Source organism: Thermobia domestica, chromosome 12 (genome assembly GCF_964235325.1).
Source record: "Thermobia domestica chromosome 12, izTheDome1.hap1.1, whole genome shotgun sequence".
Classification (NCBI taxonomy): Eukaryota; Metazoa; Arthropoda; class Insecta; order Zygentoma; family Lepismatidae; genus Thermobia; species Thermobia domestica.
The window spans coordinates 131,164,721-131,189,693 of NC_137465.1; the positions used below are offsets into that span (position 1 = coordinate 131,164,721).

At 35.6% G+C, this 24,973-nt stretch overlaps 1 protein-coding gene across 6 annotated transcripts in view; it reads left to right on the top strand.

Annotated features, from left to right (window-relative positions):
- LOC145666662 (uncharacterized) overlaps positions 1-12,325 on the top strand; it is a 40,926-nt gene extending 28,601 nt beyond the window's left edge. For all 6 annotated transcript variants that reach the window (XM_081734124.1, XM_081734127.1, XM_081734122.1 and 3 more), the window contains 2 exons: positions 5,672-6,156; positions 11,950-12,325. In XM_081734124.1, coding sequence (XP_081590250.1) covers positions 5,672-6,156; positions 11,950-12,316 — 852 coding nt within the window. In that variant the 3' untranslated portion in view covers positions 12,317-12,325. The remainder of the gene's footprint in view (positions 1-5,671; positions 6,157-11,949) is intronic.
- The last annotated feature ends 12,648 nt before the right edge of the window (positions 12,326-24,973 follow it).

Here is a 24,973-nt window from a genome sequence, read left to right on the forward strand (position 1 = left end):
TTCCAAAAAATATCAGTGGCGTTTCCCAACTTCCTAAAATATTACAATGGGTAAAGATAGGCACGGAGGAAAGCGTCTCCCTACCTTTTCAGATCCACGTTTACTCTGGTAAGAGGTGGTCTTGCATGATTTTCTCCTCTCCCGCCAACTGCTCCGGATTCAAGTTCTAGCCATGCTTCGAAGCCCGCGTTAAAAGTAGGTCGTGTCATTCATAATCTCAATGGTGCACAAGGACACAAAACAAAAAACTCAAACTCGTTGTTTTCTTATATATGTATTTTTGAGGTGAAGGGGAACATTTCGAGCGGTGAAAAGAAATATTGCCGAATACTTTCTAACTTTGTTAAAGCGAAGCATAAAATCAAGTATCCAGCGGTCATGAATGCCGAAAAAAAGTAGAATTTTGATGAAACTTATGCATACGTCGAATAAAAATTAAATTAATTATAAAAGTTTTACCATAAAATATATGACAAAAGCCAGTCCCATCTGACTCCTGCTTATAGTTATATTCAAAATTTCGGCTAAATAAAATGAAGTTTTATGAAGCAAGGATGAAGGATTGAAGTGGTGATACAGTTTTAAATTTAGTTTTGTCAAAAGATACAAAATCCTTATGGCAAGTATGTTGAAAACGCCGTGATAGGTCTAGGAAAAAAGATATAGGAAATCTTCGCGTATGGAAATTTTAACGTGAGTTGAATGAAATCTCCGTGTAAAGGTGATAACCATTATCTGTATAATGTAATTATTTGTAGGCCCGTGAATTTTACTTTCAGCGATGAAAAGAAATGTCTGAATTTCTTTTTATACAAATTTCTATACGACGACCCGTGTAATCAGAAACGTGGCTTTTGGCGAAGGTCCTAGGAAATGAAATCTTAGCAGTTACACAAAAATTTTATTTAAAAAGACACACACACACACACACACACACACATATATATATATATATATATATATATATATATATATATATATATATATATATATATATATATATATATATATATATATATATATATAGGGTGTTCTAAAAATGTTTCCCACACACAACAGAGCGCTATTCTACAGGTCAAAATAAAACGAAAATGCTATATGATGGTATAACTTCTGGGGCCTCCTTCAGCCACTACGGGGAATGACTTCACTATGTGGTAACGTTGTGGATTAAGTTGGAACCATATTAGCATTGATTAACTTGGAACCATTAGCATTGCTCTACGAATCCATCCAGTTACGCTGATCAGTAGTGCTAGCATCAACGTCTATCGACTTGATCTGCCATCTGGAAAGAATCGATGTGACTATTTGTTGAATTGGTAGATCTACTCTATAGGTCTTTATCTGCGACGTTGGCACTTATTGCAATTTGCGTCTCCAGACGATGACCTAAAAGGTGTATAATTATATATATATTTTTCGATTTATTTTGACTTGTAGAAAAGTGCTCTGTATCCCAAGGGCACCATTTTCGAACACACGATATATATATATATATATATATATATATGTATGTATGTATGTGTGGTGTTCTAAACATGGACAATACAGTACTATTCTATAGGTCAGATTTTTACTTTTCGGGTCATCGTTTGGAGATGCGAATTTTACTATGAGCCAACGTCGTAGATACAGGATCATAGAGTTGATCTATCAGTCTTATCAAATAATTATATCGATTATTTGATAGCGCAGTCTCAAATAGTTAGTCAGTAAACGTTGATACTAACTCCATCTATTAGTGTCGGTACAAAGAATAAGCATAACTCGTATGCTAGCAGAGAAGCAAATACTTATCAGGTTAAGTCAAATTTTCCTACAAAAATACCAATTCTGATTAAATTAGCGTAATTATAATGTAATTATATTGTGATGAATATAAATCGCAAATACAGAATTGTTTGAAAAAAGGAATGACTCAAATCAAAGTACTTATCAAAGTGAAATGACAGGGTGTATACCAGTCGGGAAATCGGGGATTGGTCAGGAAATTGCGAAAAAATTCGGGAAATTTGAATTTACGTTTTTGACAATTATTGTGCTTATTCGCTTGAGATGAACACTGTGTTACAGCATTTAGATTTGAAAATTCCAATAGAAAAGTGAAAATTCGCAAAATCGCATTTCGCCATTCTTTTGTTTAGAACGCAAATCGTCAGTCATTTGTTTGTAAGTACACATTTGATTAAAAATAGTTATGTCTATGATGTAGGAGGCTGGTAAGTTTGTTTTATTAAACATAATTTCCATTCGTAAAATATGATAATCTGTCTATAATAATCTTAGAATTCGAGTTTATTTTAGAAGAAAAAGAATAAAAGTACACTAGAAAATGGGGCAGATAACTGTGAGTTGGAAAATTTCCAAACGGTAGCAAATTAAATCGTGAAGGAACAACCCCTGTGCAAGAGGGAGCTAATGAGAATTCATGAAAATTGGGGAAGAATATTTTAGAATCTTCGAAACATTTTGCGTACCGCGAGCGGGAACAACAGCCATAACTGAAAGTGAAATTGAAGACGTCGGACATGTATCGGAGGAGTGAGAGTTTTCTGTATCAACATACTAAGATAAATTTGTTTTAAAAATTCAATACCAATTTTACATCAATGAAATATAGCGATTTTAATGACCTTTCGGAATTTTAATATTATTTAGGAGTGATATTTGTAATTGTGTAGGTCTTGAAAATAATAACAATGGCGTCCAACTTTCGAAATAGGCCTTTCGTCGACTCCATAATGTCCGACAACACAAAAGTCAGTTTCATTATAATAGTTTTTATATAACAGTTTTATTATGGTAACCGCAAGGACTCGTCAAGCCTGAGCTCTATACTAATGATAGAAACATCAAACAGCAGAAGTTCATCAACAATGTTGCCAAACTTTGAAGAACGGTGAATGAATGACAAAACATAGCAGCACTGTAAATAATTATAACACGAACGGTAACAGTTATTTGAATTAAACTATAATAATAACAAAACGAAACTTAGCGGAAATTCAACAGCACTGTGTCATCAGGAGATGTTCTCCGTATAGCGCAAGAGATGGCAGTGATAAACTTTCATAAATAAGGGTTGAAGATTGGACACACCCACGCTTTCGAAGGTCAAACCTCACGGTTCCTTGCGATAAGTTGTTACTCCAAGTGAGAATATGTAATACTATTATTAACTTTACCTCATATTTTGTAGTTAAAAAATGTAATCATATATGCAAGAAATTATTCTATATTAATTACACGTTCATTAATTTTTATTAAAAGTTTCCGTTTGCGATTAGAATAAAATATTAAAAAATGAGATAGATATTTGCGACTCGGGGGAAGACAATGGTAAACGCCAATTCCGGTGAAATTGAGCTATTAAATGGAATGGGTTGGGACGGAACCACAGAACAGTATGTAGTTAGTTTAATTTCGGAACTGTACCTGCAGATAGCAGAGGAAACTTGTTTGATATGGGAATGTTGAATTTGCTTTTCTAGTTTAGTCAAAAGTTAGAGAATCTGACATATCATTGTCTTGCACCGAGCCCCTCATATACAAGGTGGACCATTTATCTTGATATGCCCTCGTAACTTTTAAACTAATAGATACAAAACGCTGAAATTTCGTACCAGGCAAATATCGCCAGGGGGACATTATTTGACATATGCTGCAATACAACTAGATTAACAGTGTTGCCAACTCAATATAAAGTTACGAGGGTCGTTCCGAAAGTAATGCCTCCTTTTTTTCATGGAAACTAATGGAGATACATAAATAACAATAGCACAGCTAAACAGAGCACCACATAGTTCCCGCCATTCGGTATGCACTTTTGCCAACGATGAACCAGAGCCTGCATGCCGCGCTTGTAAAAATCGGCATTCCATGGACTGTCTTTTGCATTCCGGGTCGTAGTGATGACACCACGTCTTATCCCCAGTGACGATGCTATCCAGAAAATTGTCACGTTCAGCTTCGTATTGGTCCTGCAGGTCTCGACAAATTTCCATTCGCTGAGTTTTGTGATCTATAAGCATCCGCGGCACCCATCTCGTACAAACTTTGCGATAACCAAGATGTTCCAGCATTTTTTCCAAGGCATTACAGCCGCCTTTCAGCTTTGTACACAATTCTCTACTCGTTATCCGGCGATCAGCACGAATGAGTTGATCAAGACGCTCGCTCTTCATTGCAAGGAATGAATGACAGCTGTGCAAGGTCGACCGGGCCGTGGCTTGTCATGAACACCCTTTTCTCCACCTTGAAAGTGCCTCACATTGCTCACGTCTATTGTATCGTCTCCATAAATCTTTACCAAGTGTCGAAGGATTTCAATCGGCGCAGTTCCTTCAGCAGTGAGGAATTCAATCACACATCGTTGTTGTATACGCACGTCCATATCAGGCTTCATTTTGGAACACTCCTATGCTGGCGTCAACTACCGCAGAACAATGGGACCAGCTGCAAATAAAAGAGGAAGGTTCAAGCATTAGCACTACACCAACGACATCTGGCACAGACATACAAAGTCAGCTCAAAAAAATTGAATTTAATTTCGGAGGCATTAATTTCGTAACGACCCTCGTATATTTTTTTCAAATGGCAGGACATCAGCTTATTACATATATGAGATCTACACATTAAATGGCAACTTACAGTATTACATTTATTATTCAGTGTTGCAAACTAAGAACGCTATAGTATCACAAACGTTGAAAAACAACCAAATTTTAGAGGCTTGTGCAATACTAATTACGCAAGTGAGACAGGCGAAGCAATGGATATCCAAAGTACGAGTATCTTAGTTTGAATAGTACGTTCATGTGACGTATTTCGAAAAAGTAGAAACAAACTTACAAGGAATTGACAAATTTCCTTTCTTCAAAGAACTTGATTTCAAAACAATGCTTAGATAAGTATAACATTCAATTACTTAGATGTTTTTTTTTAATGGACATAAAGATCATAGTGCCGGTTAGAGCAATTTGATATCTCAAACCATTCCTAAAATATGAAAAAAGGTAAGAATTGCTATATTGCATGAAGTGACATGTGTGTGGGAAATTTTTTAAAAAACTGTTGTTGCATTCTTCTAGTTCTATAACGTCCCAACAATTGTTTTTGAAAGGTGTGATTTCAGCAAGTTTTTGGATTTGCAAATTTTACCATTGTTTGTCATATTTCCAGAACCGTTTAAGCAGTTTTTCAAAATAAAAGCTTTTGAAAAAAGTCAAACTTCTCAATCTTTTGTGACTTTGTTCCTTCATTCGAAATCCATCATTTCACGGTCATAATATTAGACACTAAGGTACTTTAGAGGTAAGTTTCCCCGTCCATCTCAAGTTTATCACTACTATAGAGGTTACCAAAATTTGGATGTTTGTGTTACTGTAGCGTCCTTAGTTTGCAACACTGAATAATAAATGTAATATTTTAATTTTTTTTTTTAACATGTAGATTTGAAATCTTTAATAATCTGACGTAGTGCCATTTGAAAAAATGTAACTTTATGTTGGGTTTCCTTGTAGTATCGCAGAGTGTGTCAAACAATGTTCCCCTGCCTATATTTGTATAATACAAAATTTCAGTGTTTTTTTAGAAGGTGCAAGGTTGTATCAAGATAAATAGTGCACCCTATATATATATATAAAATTTTAAACACATTTCATTTTAGGTAAAATGTGAAATATCCCAGGATGAGCATGGACGAGAAAGTAAAACCTCTAGTGACCGCGAAGAGAATATTGTTGGGAACTTCTCAGTAAAGATAGAAGCGAAACTGGCTGATCAGCCAGAAGAAACACACAGGAATACTGTGAACTGTAATAACGACACAAACCTCGACGATTTGCTAATGGAAGCGTGTGATTCGGAGGAAGAGAGCACTAGTGACTCAAGTTCCAAGCACTGTGATAATAACCTTGCTGTGAATCGTGAAACGTCTGTTGATGAAGGAAATGAAAATCTCAGTTATAGTGCAAACGATTCTATGAATATGCTGTATTCAACACTTGATTCATCTGATAGTGATGAAGAGTGTGTGGAGATTATAACTGGCAGTGACGTGGAGATGGAAGAGATTTCCAGTGAAGCTACATCCCAACACAGCAACTGTGCTACATTGTCAGCAGCTAAGAAGACAAGTCATGTAAATAGAAGGTATTTGAATTTGAAGCGTTTATGTTATTACTTTTAATCGATAATTGCATATGTAAATAGAATAGCAAATAATTTGAATATTCTTAGCACAGTTTTACAGGAATTCAAAGCGAGGACTTGTATGTATATTTTCTTTTTTATTGTTTACATAAAGTATTCCTCATTCTGGGAGATTTTTGCTGTAAAAATTTATCAGCCTGTCTTTTCTCTCATTTATTTTCTCGAACTCAATTTCACTTCTGTACTGCCTTCGTCCCTTCCTCGCAACAATATTGAAATTTCTACCACAGTTATGCATGCATCTTGTTCCCTTCTACCCATGATTTATTTCAGTTTCTTACCATTACTAGTTCAATTTTAGACTTCCAAACTTTGGTATGCACAAGTGTCGGAAGCCTCATAGAACGGCCTTATCCGTACGTCAGTCGAAAGGTATCAGAACAAAAATGGTAAGAGACAGCGGCAGTTTTCTTTAATCGCTTCAGGGTTTCAAGAGAACATAACATCTCAATCCACAATACGCAATCGAAACCAGAAGTGGTTGACATTTATTGCTACTTCCGGCTTCAATACTGATTTCCATAGAGCAAAAATGATAAAAGATATTGAGATGCTGTTTTTTGCGATCGATTCAGTGTCACAAGGATAAGTTTTATCTCTTCCGTTAACCTTCTATTTAAACCGGAAGTGGTTGGCTATTTCCGGTTTCAACATGTATCGCCGTAGAACGAAAATGGTAACACTTAGCAAAAAGCTATTTTTGGCAAACTATTCAGCGCCGCAAGGCAACGTTTCATGACTATCCACAACACACTATAGAAACTGAAAGTGGTTAAAATTTACTACAGCTTCCGGTCTCAATACTGATTTCCATAGAGCAAAAACAGTAAGAGATATCAAGAATCAGATTTTTGCAATCGATTCAGCGTCCCAAAAATAGGCCCCATCTCTTCAGTTCACCCACTATTAAAACCGGAAGTGGTTTAGATTATCATTTCTTGTTTCAACATTTATGATCGTAGAACAAAAATGGTAATAGATAGCGACAAGCAGTTTTCTGCCATTGATTCGGGTTCTCGAGAGAAAATATTGTCAAATCCTGTAGCGTTGTTAAGAAATTGAAAGTGTTTGGTATATACTACTACTTCCAGTTTCAGTACTGATTTGCGTAGAGCTAATACGGTAAAAGATATCGAAATGTATATTTTCGCAACCCATCGAGTGCCCAAAAACTAGGGTCCATCTCCTTCATTAACCTTCTATACAAACTAAAAGTGATTACAACAGGGTGTCTATCAGTCACGAAACTTACGAAAGTCATGAAAAAATCACGAAATAAGAAAATGGTCATGCAAGTTATGAAAAAGTCACGAAATTTAGCTTTTGGGTCATGATTTTTTTTTTCCATCTGTACAAATATAAGTGCAGACCGGAAAATTTTGTTCTATAAAACGTCAAAATTCACCACAAAAAATGTCTATGGTCGGCTTTAGACGCTACCAAATCGCAACCAAAGTATGATTCTATCGCGTGTGTGAAAATTCGGCTTAATTCGCACCCAAATTCGCACTTAAAAATGTTACGAAATTTTATGGTTTGGTAAAGAAAAGGTTATATAAAAGTCATGAAATTTCATTTTGAAATTTTAGTAGACACCCTGTTAAAAGTAATTATTTCCGTTTTCACCAGTTATCCCATAGAAGAAAAATGGTAATAGCGAGAAGAGGTTTTCTGCAATCGATTGAGGATCTCAAGAGAGTAATCATCACAACACTCTACCGAAACCGGAAATGGTTGAAATTTTCTACTACTTCCGGCTTTAATACTGATTTCCATACAACAAAAACAGTAAGAGATATCGAGATTCTGTTTTTGCAATCGATCCAATTCACCCAATCGAAAACTTTATGCCAGCCAATGAAGCAGAAACACAGCTATTCCTTTACGTCAAGAACTTGTTCTGATATAATTCTCATCAACCCGTGCCTTTTCTTTTCCGAAATCAAAATTGATCTTACACCAATATCTCTTCTATCTTACTTTCAAGCCCCCGGTTCAGTATGCGCACAATAATCTTTCCAGTGTCAGGAATAAGGCTGGCTAATGAATCTGTGACCACTGTACTTCATTGTTTGCTTATTCTTGGGTAATGCAACCATTGTAATATCAAGAAAATCTTTTGGCCATTCTCCACTCAGATACATCTCGTTAATAAGTGCAGAGCTCATAGCGAGTCACTTTTTTTTTTTTTTAATTAAAAGTTACTTTTTTTTAAATTGGTCACTAAAAGTTACTTTTTTTCAAATTTGTCACTAAAAGTTACTTTTTTTCAAATTTGTCACTAAAAGTTACTTTTTTGGGAGGTAAAGTGACTTCTTCGTAAGATTTATGTTTTGCATTGGCAGTTTTCTTAGAAAAATATAAAAATAAATGGAAAAAGGCAGAAACTTGTTACTCATTACTCATCTGAAAGCTCCAGTACTTGCCACGTGTGAAACAGTCAGCTTTATTCTCACTTCAGGTTTTATTCTTTCTAAAGCACAGTGGATGGTTGGTAGATGCTTAAGCTCTCAAGGTAGGGTTGAGAACCCTTCTGTGTCTATTCTTTCTTCTATCATAATAGTCTTCTAGTTTTCTCTCGTAATAGTTAACGCTCCACTCAACGTTGCGTGTGTGTGTGTTTGTGTGGTTCAGCATGTTCGTCTTGTGTTATGCTTCTTGTATGTTCTTCTTAAGAGTAGGTGATGAATTTGAATAGTTCATGGCTTTGAGAACTCTCAATGCTAACATGTAAGTTAAATATAATGTTTGGGATGAAGAAATTCGGAAATAGGCCAGAACTAGTTCCACTTACTCAGAAGCTTCTTACATCTGCTAAGTCTGCTTTCCTTAACTACAAAGCATACTTAGAAAACCTAAGAAAGGAGGAAGCTCAAAAAGAAGTAAGTTATAAAAGATGAAACCAAATAACAAAGAGAGAGGTGATGGAGAAATTGACAAAGGAAAAAAGGGGCATGATGAGATTTTGGTCACTTTTTCATGTGCTTTTGATCACTTTTTGGTCACTCTTTCATGTGCTTTTGGTCACTTTTTAACTATTTACAAGAGACCAGACTACTATGAACCCTGTAAATAAAGTCAATCCTCTGACTGCATTGTCTCCTAATTCTTGAGTACGTCGGACAAACATATGAAGAAATAATGGAACTTCAGCGGCGCGGCAGATATTATTTGATGTATCAGAAAGCACAAAAATTAGGAGGGAAAGCTAAAAAAAGCATACACATGTTTGGAATCGAAGATCAACAAGTCATGTAGTCATTGACATCAATGAATCCTTAGAATCTGGGAGGAATACATATATGACCTGTATGATCAGAAGAACCGCTCCAAAGATATTGCGATCGAAGCAAATGAAGAGGTAGAAGAAGGAATAAAAGACTCAGTATATTGGAAAGTGAAGTGGTACAAGCTATCGAAGACATGCGAAGGAAGAATGCTACTGAAGACGACGTCATACCAGCAGATTTGCTCAAGGGATTAGGAGACAATTTAATGAGAATACTGACTTCACTTTTCAACGAGATGTACCTGAGTGGAGAATGAGCAAAAAATTTTCTTGATGTTACAATGGTTCCATTACCCAAGAATAAGCTCAAAGAAGCGCAGTGCAAGCAAAGAAGTGCAGTGGTCACAGAATCATTAGGCAATCTTATTTCCAACACTGGAAATATTATTGCGGGCATACAGAACCGGGGGCTTGAAAGTAAGATAGAAGAGATATTGATGTAATATCAATTTGGATTCCGGAAAGGAAAAGGCACGAGAGATGCTATTGGGTTGATGAGAATTATATCAGAACGAGTTTTTGACGTAGAGCAATAGTTATGTTTGTGTTTCATCGACTGGCAAAGAGATTTCGACCTAGTGAATTGGACCAAACTTCTTAAAATATTTAAAGAAATCGGGGTTAACTGGAGAGACTGACGAGTCATTCGCAACCTTGCATAGGATAACGAGGGAAACTGCGTTTGCATCACAGAAAAACAATAGTGTGGAGATTGGAAGAGGAGTCAGACAAAGATGCAGTATGTCACCTCAATTATTCAACATTTACAATGAATTTTTAATGGAGGAAGCATTAATGGAATGGAGATTTTAAAATTGAGGGGAGATCATTAACAAGGTCAGGTATGCAGATGACATGATTATTATAGTTAGAACCGAAGAAGGATTACAGGAAATGCTGGACAAATAGTTAATAGCACACTGGGAAACAACAGGGAATGGAAATCAGTGTCGAAAAATCGAAAGTCATGAGAATGTCGTGTGAAAACGCACTCTTCCAGATCAGAGTAGAACAAATATAACTTGAAGTGGTAGACTGTTTGAAATATCTGAGAAGTATTTTGACGACAGATGCTTACTGCACCAAAGAAATAAAGGTCAGGTATTACCTTAGCCAAAGAGGCATTCAACAAGGAAAGATCACCAACAGGCGTAATATTAGACTAAGGAAGAAATTGGTCAAGTGCTATATATGGAGTATTGGACTGTGTGGTTTAGAGACTTGGGCATTACGAAAGAGAAGAAATATTTAGAGAGCTTCAAAATGTGGTGATAGGAAAAAGATGGAGAAGATAAAATGGATAGAGAGAGTAACAAAGATATTTTAAAATGGGTAGGAAAGAAGAGGGCGCTTTTAGCCAACATTCTCTGTAGGAAGACGAATTGGATTGGACACATCTTGCGAGGAAATTGTCTTGTTCATACCGCCATAGAAGGAAAGCGAGGACTAAGAAAAAAGAAGAACACAACTGATCGATGATTTGAAAAATAAACAAAAATATTGGAAGTTAAAAGAGGAAACTGAAGATGCAGTGTGCCGAACCTTAATAGGTAAATAAATTAAAAAAAAAAAAAAAACCCTCATTAGTCCCAGAACCTGACAACAGGTGGAATGCTTAATATTAATACGCCGCTTTTTATCCTTCCTTTTATCTCTATCTTTATAAAATGGAATAACTGTGACAGGTTTGCAAAGAATTTGAAAATTACCCAAGGCAAAGGAGACTGGAGTGGGAAAAAAAAAAGAAAAATAAACAGTTGTTTGTGATATCTGTATTAATCACCCTGTATCTGATCTATGTCGTAATTTGTTAACTAATATTTGTACAGGGAGTCGTATACGACTTGCTTTTCACGGAACTCTTTAATTAATTTACGAGGCGTAGTAACGGATTTGATCTTGTAAAATTGGTCTCGTAAAACAGGAAATGCATTTTCTGATCTCCTCATTTTGATGATATTCTGAGTACAGTGCTACCGGAACTCAAACAACGATACAAAAATCGTAAAAGTTTTATTTTCATATGACGTAAAAAATGAAAGAAAGAATGTGAACCGTATGCGAAGTATAAAATGTTGAAATCGTAAAGAATTATCGTGGATACCCTGTAAGTGCTTCCAAGCATAAGTTACCTGTACATAATTTCATGTAGGTTATTTTCTTTTGTGTGAGTGAATGCATACATATAATAATAGATAAGTTTACGTAATCACACAATCCAATAGAATAAGAACTGTAATTTTATATATACACACATTATATATATTATATATGTATTATAATATATATATATATATATATATATATATATATATATATATATATATATATATATATATATATATATATATATATATATATATATTATTATTATTATTATTATATTATATATGTGTGTATTATATATATACACACATTCACGTATTTTCACTTTTCTTTTCCAGTATAAATATGCATGCCAGCGAAACAGGAAAGTTTGATGCTTCTTCGTGTGTTCCTGCTGGAGGGAAACATGGTGTCAACAGTTTTCCATCCAAAGATAAATCATTCGTAAAGGCAATAGTGATTCCATCCTCAACAGACAAAAAACAAACGTGTTCTGGTGTTAAGAAAGTGATACAACATAATGCAATGGAACAGTCCAGACTGAGAGACGAAGAACCTCAAAGAAAAAATATAATAAATGAAACTCAGTCACGTAATTTGGATGACTATCCTTTGGAATTTGTGTCTCAGGGATTTATACACGAATTGGCTAAGAAGAAGAAATTAGAAGTTAATGTATCTTTGAAAAAAAATAAAAATAAATAGTATCCTAGTAGAATAGTTCATGGAACTTTTTATTCTTATGAATTACCTTGAGATTAAGTGAGAGTCCAATAGATTGGGAAAATTGTCGGTGGACAAACTTTACTGTCTTTCTAATATAGCAATACGTGTCCAAGTTTATCTTCCATAATTCCACCCAGTGATGATTTCAAAGGGTGGTCTTGGAGGTAAATTCAACCCCGGAGCTACGAAAGTTTCTTCCGGGGTGGGTTACTAGTACTTTTCCAGTACTACTTTCACTTGTCGCATATTGAAAGTCCCCGGGGGGAAAACTTCTGAAATCATCATATAATAGTAGTTTTGCGTGTGCGTGACCAAAAATGAAACAGTCTCTTAAATTATGTGAACAACTCAGTGGTTTTCGAATTATATACGAAATCGTAATAATGATTTAGTAAAACCACACGGTATTACAAAACAAACACATACATGAAAGTAAAATACGGGTTGTGTATATCGAACGTGATGTCGGGATGAGTACTCTGTAAAGAGGCCTCAATGTAACAAATATGCGTGAAATCTGCCAACGTGCTCCGAAGACTCTTTGTATCTCACAAGATACATTACCTGTCTTCTCGCAGAGAGTTCGCACAAAATGCTTCGTGTAAAGTAGTGGAAGGATTTTTTCGAACTGGCAATTGAATGAAACCTGAAAATATTGGAAATGCATCATTAAAATACAACAAAACTACACTCGCAATTTGCTTTAAAAATATCACTGTACACCTCTTGAGTGAGTTCTAATTGTTAGAGTACAACGAACAGGTAGGTTTTTCGAACTTGTGTTACAACATACGTACAGTGAATTTTCTCTGAATGATTAGCCCTTCTCCCTACTGATGGATATATATATTTTGTCAAAAATTATTGTCTTATCCTCCTTTAAGACGACCACTTTTCCATAGACATATGTTTCATTAGGTGAATCAGCAAGGTAGAAACTCTGGTAAGTTCTAAAATAAATTTTATTGTGTCAGGTTTAGTAAATTGGCATCAGTTCATGTAAGCATGAAGCTTCTGATGTGATATTTCTAAAATGAAAAATGAAATGAAATTTTTAACTTTTACGTTCCACGGTTATGCCGGTAAGGTTAAAGAAGATAGTGATGGTGAGAAATGAAGGAAATGGAGAAAGTGGGAGGAAACGGAAGAACCCCGAGAAAACCAGCGCACGGTGTTTGTCCACCACAAAGTTCATTTGATGCGAGCTGGGATCGAATCAAGGATGCCATGCACCAGAGGTGAACGCTCTACCACTGAGCCACCGCGGTCCGTGATGTTTTTAAACTACATATCAGATCAAACACAACCATTTTTTTGACAGCAAACTCCTTTGTGTCAATGAGAGAAAAAAATATCAAAAACTGATTGATACAGTCCTATAAATAAAACCAACTGCCGTAACTATCTTTTCCTCAAGGAATGTTTTTTTTCTTTCTTTGACGTATTTTCTCTAATTTTAACAAAATTTGTGCAGTATTGTACGAGTTTGAGAGTTTGTCAAAAGTTTAAAAACAATTCCGTTGGCATCCTCTTTTCTTATGAATCTATAATTGAAGACTTGCTGTAGAAAACAATGTAAGTGCCACCTTGAAATTGTTTAACTTATTTTATTTTTGTACGTTTATGCTTTAGATTTTCATACTTTGTTGTATACTAGGTTGTATTTCTAAGCAATAGTATTTTCTATTTTGTGACGCTTGGGCACAATTTACTATCTTTTGTCTCTACTATTACAGTAACTATTGCTTTTGGCAGTTACATTGTTTTCTACATTGAGTCTCCAGTTATGCAATACAGTCTTAAGAGCTTACATTAATAAAATGCATTCGAATTGTAATTGCAATCTGACGCCTCTTTCGTAATGGTGAATACTATGGTAGATAGTACAGCAGGGAAGTGTAAGTATGCGTAGGAGCAAAAAGAAAGCACGAGAGGTCGTATCCCTTTGAGTTTTACTTTCTCATATCAAAATCCTTGGTGTTTTTTCTTCACTGGTAGGCTGTTATAAATGACTGTTGCTCGAGGATATCTGCAAACAAGGTGTACATTTAATGCACAGTTATTATTATTATTATTATTATTATTATTATTATCAAGCAAAGAATAGGAGCAACTATTTAGGTGGGAGCTGAACCACTACCGGAGGACGAATCCGATTCAATTGGCGGGTGCAAAACCATTGTACAAAATCAACCTTCACAGTGCAGGCCGCTCCCCATCGCACTATCTCGTCTCTAAGAGAACTGGATTACAGATCTACGCCACCGACCCTGGCTATGTAAATCTAATGTAAAGAACATTAAATATACCCCTTTACATTGTTAACTTAATTTCTGGGGAAAATATGTCAAACACCGTACGCTGCTAACGGAAATTTTACTTATTTTTGAGTTCTCTCTTTTTCGCTTCTTTCTTTCTTTTAAGCCTTTTCTCTTTTGTTATTTCTGACTTTCCTCAGTTTTGTTTTATAATATTTGCCTTTCTCACTGGGATACTGTCTGACCCTTGGTGCAGAATTCTAATGAGATAGCATCGAACACACTACAGTGGTTCAGGTCCACTTTAAACAGTATATCTCATCCTATACATTGCTTTCTGACAAAAGAAGTAAAGAAAAGATATCGGAACAGGCCAACAGTAATGAGACACGTGGATGGAGGAAAAGCAAGTGCTGCAAAAACTGCATTGAATGGGAGTGTGGACATCATCCCAGCCATCTTGGATTCCACCATATTGAACATCACACAATATGTTTTAATTTATTATATATATATATATATATATATATATATATATATATATATATATATATATATATATCTGTGTGTGTGAGAGAGAGACATTAATTTAGGCTAGAATCTTAACTCACTTATGTTTTATCACCATTCATTTACAGATGTGGTGTGCTACGTTTGACATTTATACTAGTCCTGATTGATGCTGACGAGACTATGTGATACGAGAAGCTTGTCTCATGAAAATTCTGTCTTGCCGCGTGTCTGTCTTAAAGGTACGAACCTCTGTTATGTTGATTTAGAGATGAAACGCTAGAAGTTCATTGTAGGCACCAGTGGTAGTGGCTGGTGAATATTTTTTTTTTTCTAAGTCACATCCTGACCAATTCACTGATGCTCACGTGTGCCACCAAGTCATTGTCCTAATTGCAATAGTTGCAGCACAAACTGTATTTGATACCAAGGAAGCAGGCTGTAATGAGAGACCAATTAGACAGTTTTCCCCCTGAACCTACAGTGACTCACATTAGCATTCTGATGCTATAATTTTTCAAAATTTTTGGTTTTCTGGTATGCTTGAATGAACACGGGGCATTATGTTCAATTTGACACCCTTTCTGACATAACTACTTCGAAATTCGTAACTTGCATGCCACTTTAATAATCGGATAGTTGTTTGTTTTGGTTATAGTCAGGAAGAAAAAAGAGCGATACTTCCTTGCATTTCCTGGTACACAGAATTAGTTCTTCCTTAGCCAAAACAGCGAGAACGGCTAGTGCAATGATTGTCAATAGCACGGTGGCAAAGAAATGAAACGAAGAGGGTCGAATACAACATTTGACCAAAGGCAGCTAGTTATATTTCACCATGGGAAGGGATGCCCATACAGGAAAATTTCCAAACTGCTTAACATAAGCAAAAGTACAGTGTTGGACGTAATCTGTAGGTTTGAAAGATCGAAATTATGTATAGGTTACATTATAAATAAATAAATTAATTAAATAAATGACGTAAAATAAATGAAAAATGTCCTACACTTAGATATACGGGCAGATGTATAACAAATATCTACTTAGATACTTCCTATACGTGTGTTAGACATTCGTGGTGGAAATTGTGTATTATATGTATATTATATATATAATGTAGATCGACGAGGCGCGTCTGGGAAGTAAATACTCTTTTGAAAGAAGTTTACCAAAACAGGTTTGTTCAATCTGTTTTTTTTTTTTTCACATGAAAGGGCATACCTTAAACTATTTTTCGACATAGATGTTCAAACACTTGTCATAGCGGGTGACCCAACTTGTCCGAGGCTTCCTCAAGCAAACATCTCGCCAGTGAAGACAGCCATAATTCCACAACGTTTTTTTTTTTTTTTTTTTTTCGTCGCTGTCACCTTCAAAGCGCTTACTGTCGAGCTCGCGCTCCAGGTACAGGAACAAGTGGTAACCAGACGGCGCCAAGTTGGAGCTATACGGCGGGTGGTCAAACTGTTTGCAAGCGAGTGTCGGATTAACGTTTGGGTGGTATCGTCATCCGCAAAAAAAAGTTCGCATATACTGTAACTTCCACATTTTCATTAATAACTCAGTTTTCTTAATATATTATCGCTTCTTTGTGCTTTCCTTAACAAAGCAGTGTAGTAATGAATAATTATGTATGATTTTTGTGAAAAAATAAAGCAAAATAAGAAAATTATAAGCAAAAAACTGTGATTGTTATGAAACTTTAGTCTGTCAGATAATTACGCGAAGAATATCCCGAGGGAAATTCACTCCATACAGTGCACAGGTATTAGGAGCACTCACAAATACGTAAAATTGAAGGAACAGAAAATAATGTATTTTTGAGATGAACATACAATTCACACTTCACGTGAAGTTCCAATATGGGAAATCAATCAATATCTTCAGTTGAAATTACTGAAAAAAACAGAAAATGGCTATTTAAAACTCCAAGTGTAAACCTGCGCTTGGAGCGAGTCTATTTCTAATATCAGAACGCGTTATTTGGTAACATGCCTGCGTGGCCAAGCGGGATTAGCAACGCTGTTGAAATTCTGGAACCGAAGGGTGGCAGTTCGAGCCTGAGTGCGGAACGCTTTTTTTTCAATATAGTGAAATATTTTTTAAAATATAAATGTCTAGTTTGAAGTGCTTAAAAACACAAGACCAGATGAACAATCACTTTTCAAAGCTCAGTCACATTTATTCACTATGTTCATCAATTAGGCTATATACGAAGACACTAAAATGTGGGACGTTAACGATCCTTATTAACGTTAATACCACATACGTTATAATGAGAACAGATTTGTGATCTGAATACCAACCTTAAACCATACGTCCAAAATGAAAATTATTCATGTTCTTGATACCTATTGCAACACTCAGTTGTAATATAGAGAGTGAGAGTGCGAAAGAGAGAGATAAAATACTGTATACAGGGTGCAGAAAAATTCCCGGAACGGTCCAATATCTCGCGAAGTATAAATATCACCAAAACAAAAATAACACATGTTAAATAGTTTTAAAGAAGTTATCCAATGATAGAAAACGCAATCACCTATCCCTACCTCCTTGGGGACTACGGGGGATAACTTTAAAATTTTAAATGGGAACCCCTATTTCTTATTTCATATGTGGATTCTCCAGAAAAAGTGATAGTGATTTGATCAAAAATTGAAAACAGTGTGTGCGAAGATGAAGTTACATGGAATACAATATCGATAATTGTTTTGCAAAATAGCTTTATGAAGTAGTTCTTAGTAGTAGGGTTATTTACAACAAAAATAAGCCATTTTTGTCACCATTTGTATTTTCTTGCAAATTAATAAATATGGACAAATGCATTATTTTATGGAAGTTAAAATGTATGAATTCGTTATGTGGGTAAAAAAATCACATAAAAATTTTACTCTGCGTGGGAATCGAACTCACGACCTTTCATGCCGCAGTCCCGTACGCTAACCGCATGGCCCAGAGCTCGACACTGAGAGGCCACATTTTCATAAAGATTTGTCGCCTCCATTTTTTATGTGTCGATTCAAGTGCTATCCGTGAAGGCACTGTTTTCAATTTTGGGTCAAATCACTGTTACTTATTCTGAAGAATCCAAATGTGCAACAAAATATGGGGATTTCCATTTAAAATTTTAAAGTTACCCCCCGTGTGGGAATGGAGGGTTGCGTTTGGTATCATTGGATAGATTTTTCAAAACTGTTTAACACGTGTTATTTTTGTTTTGCTGATCTGTATATTTCGCGAGATATTGGACCGTTCCGGGACTTTCCCCGCACCCTGTATAAGCTTGTATTTTTAATTAAAACAGTTAGTGTAAATCATAATCTGGATTTTTATAAAGTAAATGAAACAATCATATAGAAAATGTATACAGTTTAAAATTGAATTAAATTGCAATTCCAGAATCTGTAACATTATACATTTCTTATTTATTTACATTGAATGTTAACTTATTGTATAGTTTATAGCATGAGTATCAGCTGATATGTAACACAAAATTATCTATAAATTGAATTTAAATAGGAAATGATATAGTTGCTATAAGAACAAGTTTATGAAAATAAACTGTATAATAATGGTTGTATTTGAAACAGAGTTTGCGTAATGGAGTAAATATTTACACCGCCAGCTTTGCAATACTGTGCGGTTTAAATTGTCAATCTCATCAATTTTACTTATTTCGCTTGAATGTTTATGGAATTTAGTATAGCATTATGAAACATTCAACAACTGATCTAGTAGTGAAACATATTTAATAAGATTACCGCACATTACGGTAGATTCCGAGATCGCTCCCAGCTTTGCGAGCACTTGATAATATTTTATTATTATATCAGATAAAATATTATGTGGAAGAGCTAAATGAAATTAGAAAATGAAATGAAATATTTAACATCCCACTATTACGCCCTTTAGGCGGGAAGGTTCTAGATTGCTGGTCCTCACATAGAGAAGAATTTGGATTAGTAACCAGTTTGGTCCTTTTCTTTATCAAATCTCAATACACAATTCATATAGTAATGTCGAGCAAACGATAGCGAGTGAAGGCAGGTTAACCAGGTTGATTGCTTTCTTCATCACCACTCAATTGGTATACGGACCAGTGTTCTAGAATCCTGCTATATTAGGCTAAAATTAAAGTAAGAAAAATGATATAAGAATTGGTGGAATGAGAAAGTGGAAGGAAAAGGAAATGCTTTGAGAAAAGTCACGGACATAATGTTGTCCACCACAAGCTTACTTGGACGGAATAAAACCAGAGACCGCATGCACCAAAGGTAAGCGCTCTACCAGTGAACCATCGCGCCCCATAAATTAAATAAGAAAGATAAGTAGTAGGCATTTTATAATTGAATATTGTATGTAAGAAACTTATTGTCCATAAAGATTCTTTCTCTTCAAGCTTTTGTAATTGATGTTGCAAATTGTCCGATGCTTTGCAATGCGGGTCAAAGGAATAAATGCATTTTTTCGGAATAGTATCGTCTGCCCCTTGCTGCTATTGGTGGTATAAAAGTAGTGTTGAGTTGATTTTTAGTTTCTTGTTCCTTTTGTTATGTGAATATAGACTAGACCAAAATTTTTTACTGGTGTTCATTTCAGGATCACTCGGTAGCATGTTTTTAGTGGAGGAATGTTACGTGAATATAGATTACACCAAGTCACAAATATTTTGACAAAGATATACATTTTTATTACACAAATAGTTTCTGCTTTTCCTTTTACTGCAAATGTTTGTTTCTAATAGTGATTTTTATTCTTATTGTATCCGTGAATACACATTCAAGACTTTTTTTAAAAAAATAAGTTGTTTAATAAGGTACTGAAAAGTGTTGGATTTTGTAACACTCTAACACTTAAAAACATAATTCTGAGTGATCCTGAAATGGACACCAATAATTAATTTTGGTCTAGTCTATATTCACGTAAGACTTTCAACAGCGAGGCTATATCAAACGTGGGCTTACTAATTAACGTGGAATAAAAATAAAAAAAGTCTAGTGGCTAGCGCGAGTGTTTTTGGTTCTTGTAGTCTCGGGTTCGATTCCCGGTAAGGGTCAATTCAGGTTAAATTTTCAGGGAGTTTATGGGAAAAACGTTAAAAAATATAATTGCAAAAGTCTGATGCCAGTGTTTTGTAAGCTATTGACAAAATAATAGAAAGACAGGAAAGAAATTCTCTTGAGAACTGAAAGTGAACAATGTTTTCGCATTTATGCTTAATTTGCTACTAGCGTGACACATTAAATTGAATATAATATAAATATTAGACACAAAATTCGCTACTTCACGGTTGATAACATGGTAAATGCTAAGTATTGTTAAACATTAAACGTAACACCTCAATTTTATATCAATAAATAACTTAAATAAATAAATAACAAGACAGAACAATACTATTAACCTATATTTGCATAGTATATAAATTAAAAACACGTTGTTTCTCATAACGAAAAATGGCTGAACCGTTTGAAATGAATTTTATTAACATAGTTAACACCTACCTCGGACTGGGTTGTTGTCACGCCATTTTTATTGAAATGCATATCCAAACAGAAGAGAGGGGGTTAAAATGTATGCCAAAAATAGAATTTCTCACGTTTGTGAGATGAAATATGATACATAAATTCCTTATTTAAAACGAGTGTGCACGTGTCCGACCGTGTTTAGAAATTTCGGTACTAAATTGAGAAGAGGGGCAATTTGTATCGTTTTTGCTCAATATTTAAGAATGATGACATCGAGATTGTGTCTTGTCTTCACAGCAAAACGGATGAAGCACTTGAAATTATCTTTTAAATATACGGTATTTAGCATTTGGTCCAGTCAGATTCATTAACACATATGTCGTAAGAGGAACAGATGGATATAAACACCTTATTTTAAAATATGTGAGCCCATCTTCCGTTGTCCTTAAAAATCCACTTTTGAGGGGGACATGGGGCAAGTTCCAAATAAGGCGGTCAATATGTAAAAGTGACGTCGTGTTTGTCTGTCCGATCATCACGGGAAATCAAATCAGCCGTTTGAAATAAATATTTGAATACATTTAGTACTTGGAAGAAAATGGTTAACTAACGTTCACTAGAAACTTGACAAAACTTCGATACAAATTAGAGGATAGTCAGCTATGCCTAAATCTAATATTGTAGGTGGAAGTGAAAACGACGAACGAAGTAACAGCGGATTAAAATTTAGCATTAGAAGTCATTGAAAAACAGAATGTGATGCGCGAAAACGAGAAAAAAAAAGAAAAGGAAAAACGTAACGTTGCCGACGACAACACACTGGATGGTGCTTATCGAAAGACCCATAAACGCTATTCATTAGCTCATTCTTCACGGTTTGGATTGCAAGAAATAAAACTATTTCTTCGTGCTAATACGCCTCTCAAAACGAAATGTTATATTTCTGCAAAATTTGTTTTTCTCACATGACTGGATAATATTTTAAAAAATTCTATTGTGTTGAAGAAAACAAAACCATATGACAAGCTGTATTTGAGCTGAAGACCCCATGATCTTTACTACATGTTGTTATTCATTACATCAGCGAGACGTTGTTTGCAATGACACTGATACATTGAGTGGTTTGTTCGAGAAAGTTGCTTGTCTCGATTTTGTTTACTCTTTAGGTTTTTCGTAGAATACATGAAAAAGAATTACATTTTTCGCTTAGATATCCAGGAATCCTGTTTTAACTGATCAGAAAACAGCAATCTACTGGTGAAATGATATGGGGTAATGTGTAGCATTTTGTTTTCACGCCATCGATAGCAGCAAGGGGCACATGAATTACATAAAAAGGGAGTGTGTTGTTATGAACTACTAATATCTTTTTTAAAAAAAACTACGTGTTACTTTGTAGCTCAGGGGATAAGTGAGAGATTACAATACACAAGTTCGCACGATCGAGTCTTGTCCACTGCTATTATGTTTTTTTTTTCATTTTCATTGTTTAACGGTGAAAGTGACGTAGATACATTTTCATTGGCATTCAAAAAAAGAATGGAAGGGAATACGTAGCCCTGAAAAGGGCTGTTTATATATAAGTGTCTAATAGGAGGTCCAATGTCCTTCTACATCGATGACTGCCTGGAGCCTTCTGGGCATGCTTTCGGTAAGTCTGCGGAGAAAGCGTTCACTACGGGAGACTTCCTCCCAGCTGTTTTCAACGATTTCCCATAGTTGATTAATTGTGGATGGAGGCGGGTTAGGCCAGTTCTCCTTCATCACCCTTTTGACCTCTGCCCATACTGTCTCAATTATATTCATATCGGCTCCACGCGGTGACCAATCTAGGACCTCTAAATCAGCCTGCTGCGAGAGCCAATTCTGAACTAATTGACACATATGAACCGGAGACCTGTCGTGCTAAAACTGGATTACTCCATCGGGGTAGATAAAACGCACAGATGGCAGCATAACATCCCGAAGAATATGTAAATATTGCTCACCTGTAAGACGCCCCTCTACCCTTACGGAGTACTCCAAGACACTGTGATGTCATGAAACCCCAAGCAGATACAGATACGCGTTCACAGTGACGTTTGTGGAAAACGTATCTGGGATCATGCCTGGAACCTCTCGGACGATACACGACTACTGGGCCATTATTTGAGGAAGAAAAGGTGCATTCGTCTGTGAAGACAACATGTCTGCAATCACGGTTCACATTTTCTTCCGCAAACTGAAGCCGTCGTCTTATATGCTCTTCCGAGAGGAATTCTTTCACCGCAACACGACGGGCGTGAAGATTAGCTTCCCTAAGACGCCGTACAGCAGTATCTCGAGAGCCTGGAAAAGCTGATGCGTGCCGAAGTTGTCTGGCGGTCATGTTGGGATTAAGTCGCGCAGCAGCAACAAGCTGCGCATCCTGCTCAGGTGTCTTCACACGAGGCCTACCACTACCTCGGCGCCGCACAGTTTCTCCAGTCTCTCGAAAACGCTTTATCCACTTCTGTGCTGTTCTTGGTAAAACTCCACACCTTTCAGCGGCTTGTGAAGCGCAATAGCCTTCTTGCACTAAAGCAAGAACACGCTCTTTTCTATTCTCAGCCATTTCTGACTTCTACCCTTTTCACGAGTTGCCCGTTGAATGAGCACCCCATTTAGTTGAAGCTATTAAACGACATGCGCAGTTGGTTACTCCAAGAGCTAGTAAGATCGTAGTTTTTATTTGCTAAGAGGCAGAAAACACGTTATTTCGATATATGTTGTTTGACTACAAGGGAGCACTTCACAACTGATTACTGAGTGATAAGGTCTGTGGTATTCTGTTCAACTTTCCTTTAGGCAATTTTAAACGTAATAGACAATATTTGTCTGACCTTGTCAGTGCCTGAGGCAGAAGACAAAATCAATGAAAATGTTTTCAACATAACATTTTCGATTTATGTTTATCTCCTATCCGTTTTTGTTACGATTGCCTCCTTTAGAAATATCAGCTCTCTTTTTTTTTGGCCCGTATAAGGAAATGCTATTGCGGTTTTCCAACGTTCAATATTTTTGGCAAAATTAACACTTTCAAATAAAGCTAAACAAGCATATGTTTCACAGACAAAACAATATGTAAAGTTCTACTTTCCAGTTAGGCAACATTCCTTCAAAAAATTGCAACTATAGTTTGCATCTCAAGTAATAGGGTAAATGTGCCAGTAGTCGACCATTTAAGGAGATTTTCAACTTTGTTAAAGTATAAAAAAATCATTTTTTACTAATAAATTTTACTGCATATGTCATTAGAAAGCACAGTGTTTAAATTTTACGTTTGTGTAGCTCGCATAGGAAATCTTTTATAAATAATTACACAGGAAAAAGAAAATACCAGAAACCCTGAAAAAAACAGTAGTCGGCCTATGAAAACCAAAGGTCAGCATTACTTTAACCAGTACTCAGCCACACTATAGAATTGACTTTTTTAATGGAATTTTAGAGATCAATTCCTCAGTAGCAAATTAAGGGACAAATATATTGCACTCAGAGTTCCTACAAAGAAAAACTACGTGGAAAACAGGCCAGCAACTAGAGAGAGCTAGGGGGCGTGGCCCTCCTAAACTTTCCGTGGCCCCTCCAGACCTCAACACAAGAAACACAATTTAGATATGTGTAAGAGATTTTTAATGACTTGTCCCCCTAACATATCTATGCCCCTTCCAAACCTCTGTGGCTAGAAGCAGGCCTGGTGGAAAATATATTGCGATACAGGAAAAAAGACTTCTTGTATGATATTTACCATAAACTAAGAAAAATGTGCCTCGGCCTAGACTAGCCTATTTAAAACTAATATATAGGCCTATTTATATTTACATTTATATTTACATTGCTATTTATATTTAGCTATGACATTAACCCTTTAATATGAAGTTTATTAAGCACATTCAGGACACATAAGCACTTGTTTAGCAGGTTTCTCGTACGATAATTCACTGAGGCACGTGCATTTTAAGTGGTACCAGTGATCACAAAAGTGACACCCAATATATTTAAGTGTATCGTTCTCAATATCACTTATGAATTCTTCTTCAGGCCTTAGACGGCATTTCAACAACTTCTTGCGTCTCGTCTTTTTAACTACTAGTGCTACTTGGCTTGACAGTCCTTTTCTTTTTGTTTGACTTAAAATTTTTCCTTTCTTTTGTATTCTCTCCCTTTTTCATTTTAGACATTCCTCTTCTAGTTTTCTTTTCTTTTCATTCTTTACCATCTGATAATTTCTCCATGCTTGGGAGGATACTGCACTTTGAACTTTTTCTCTGGGCACATGTTTGGTAGTTTTGTTTTTGATTGGAGCTAGCCAGAAAAGATGCTAATCAAAGCCAGATGATATGGAAATATTTTACGAAGGTTTTCTTTGAATTTCTTCTGAGATCATA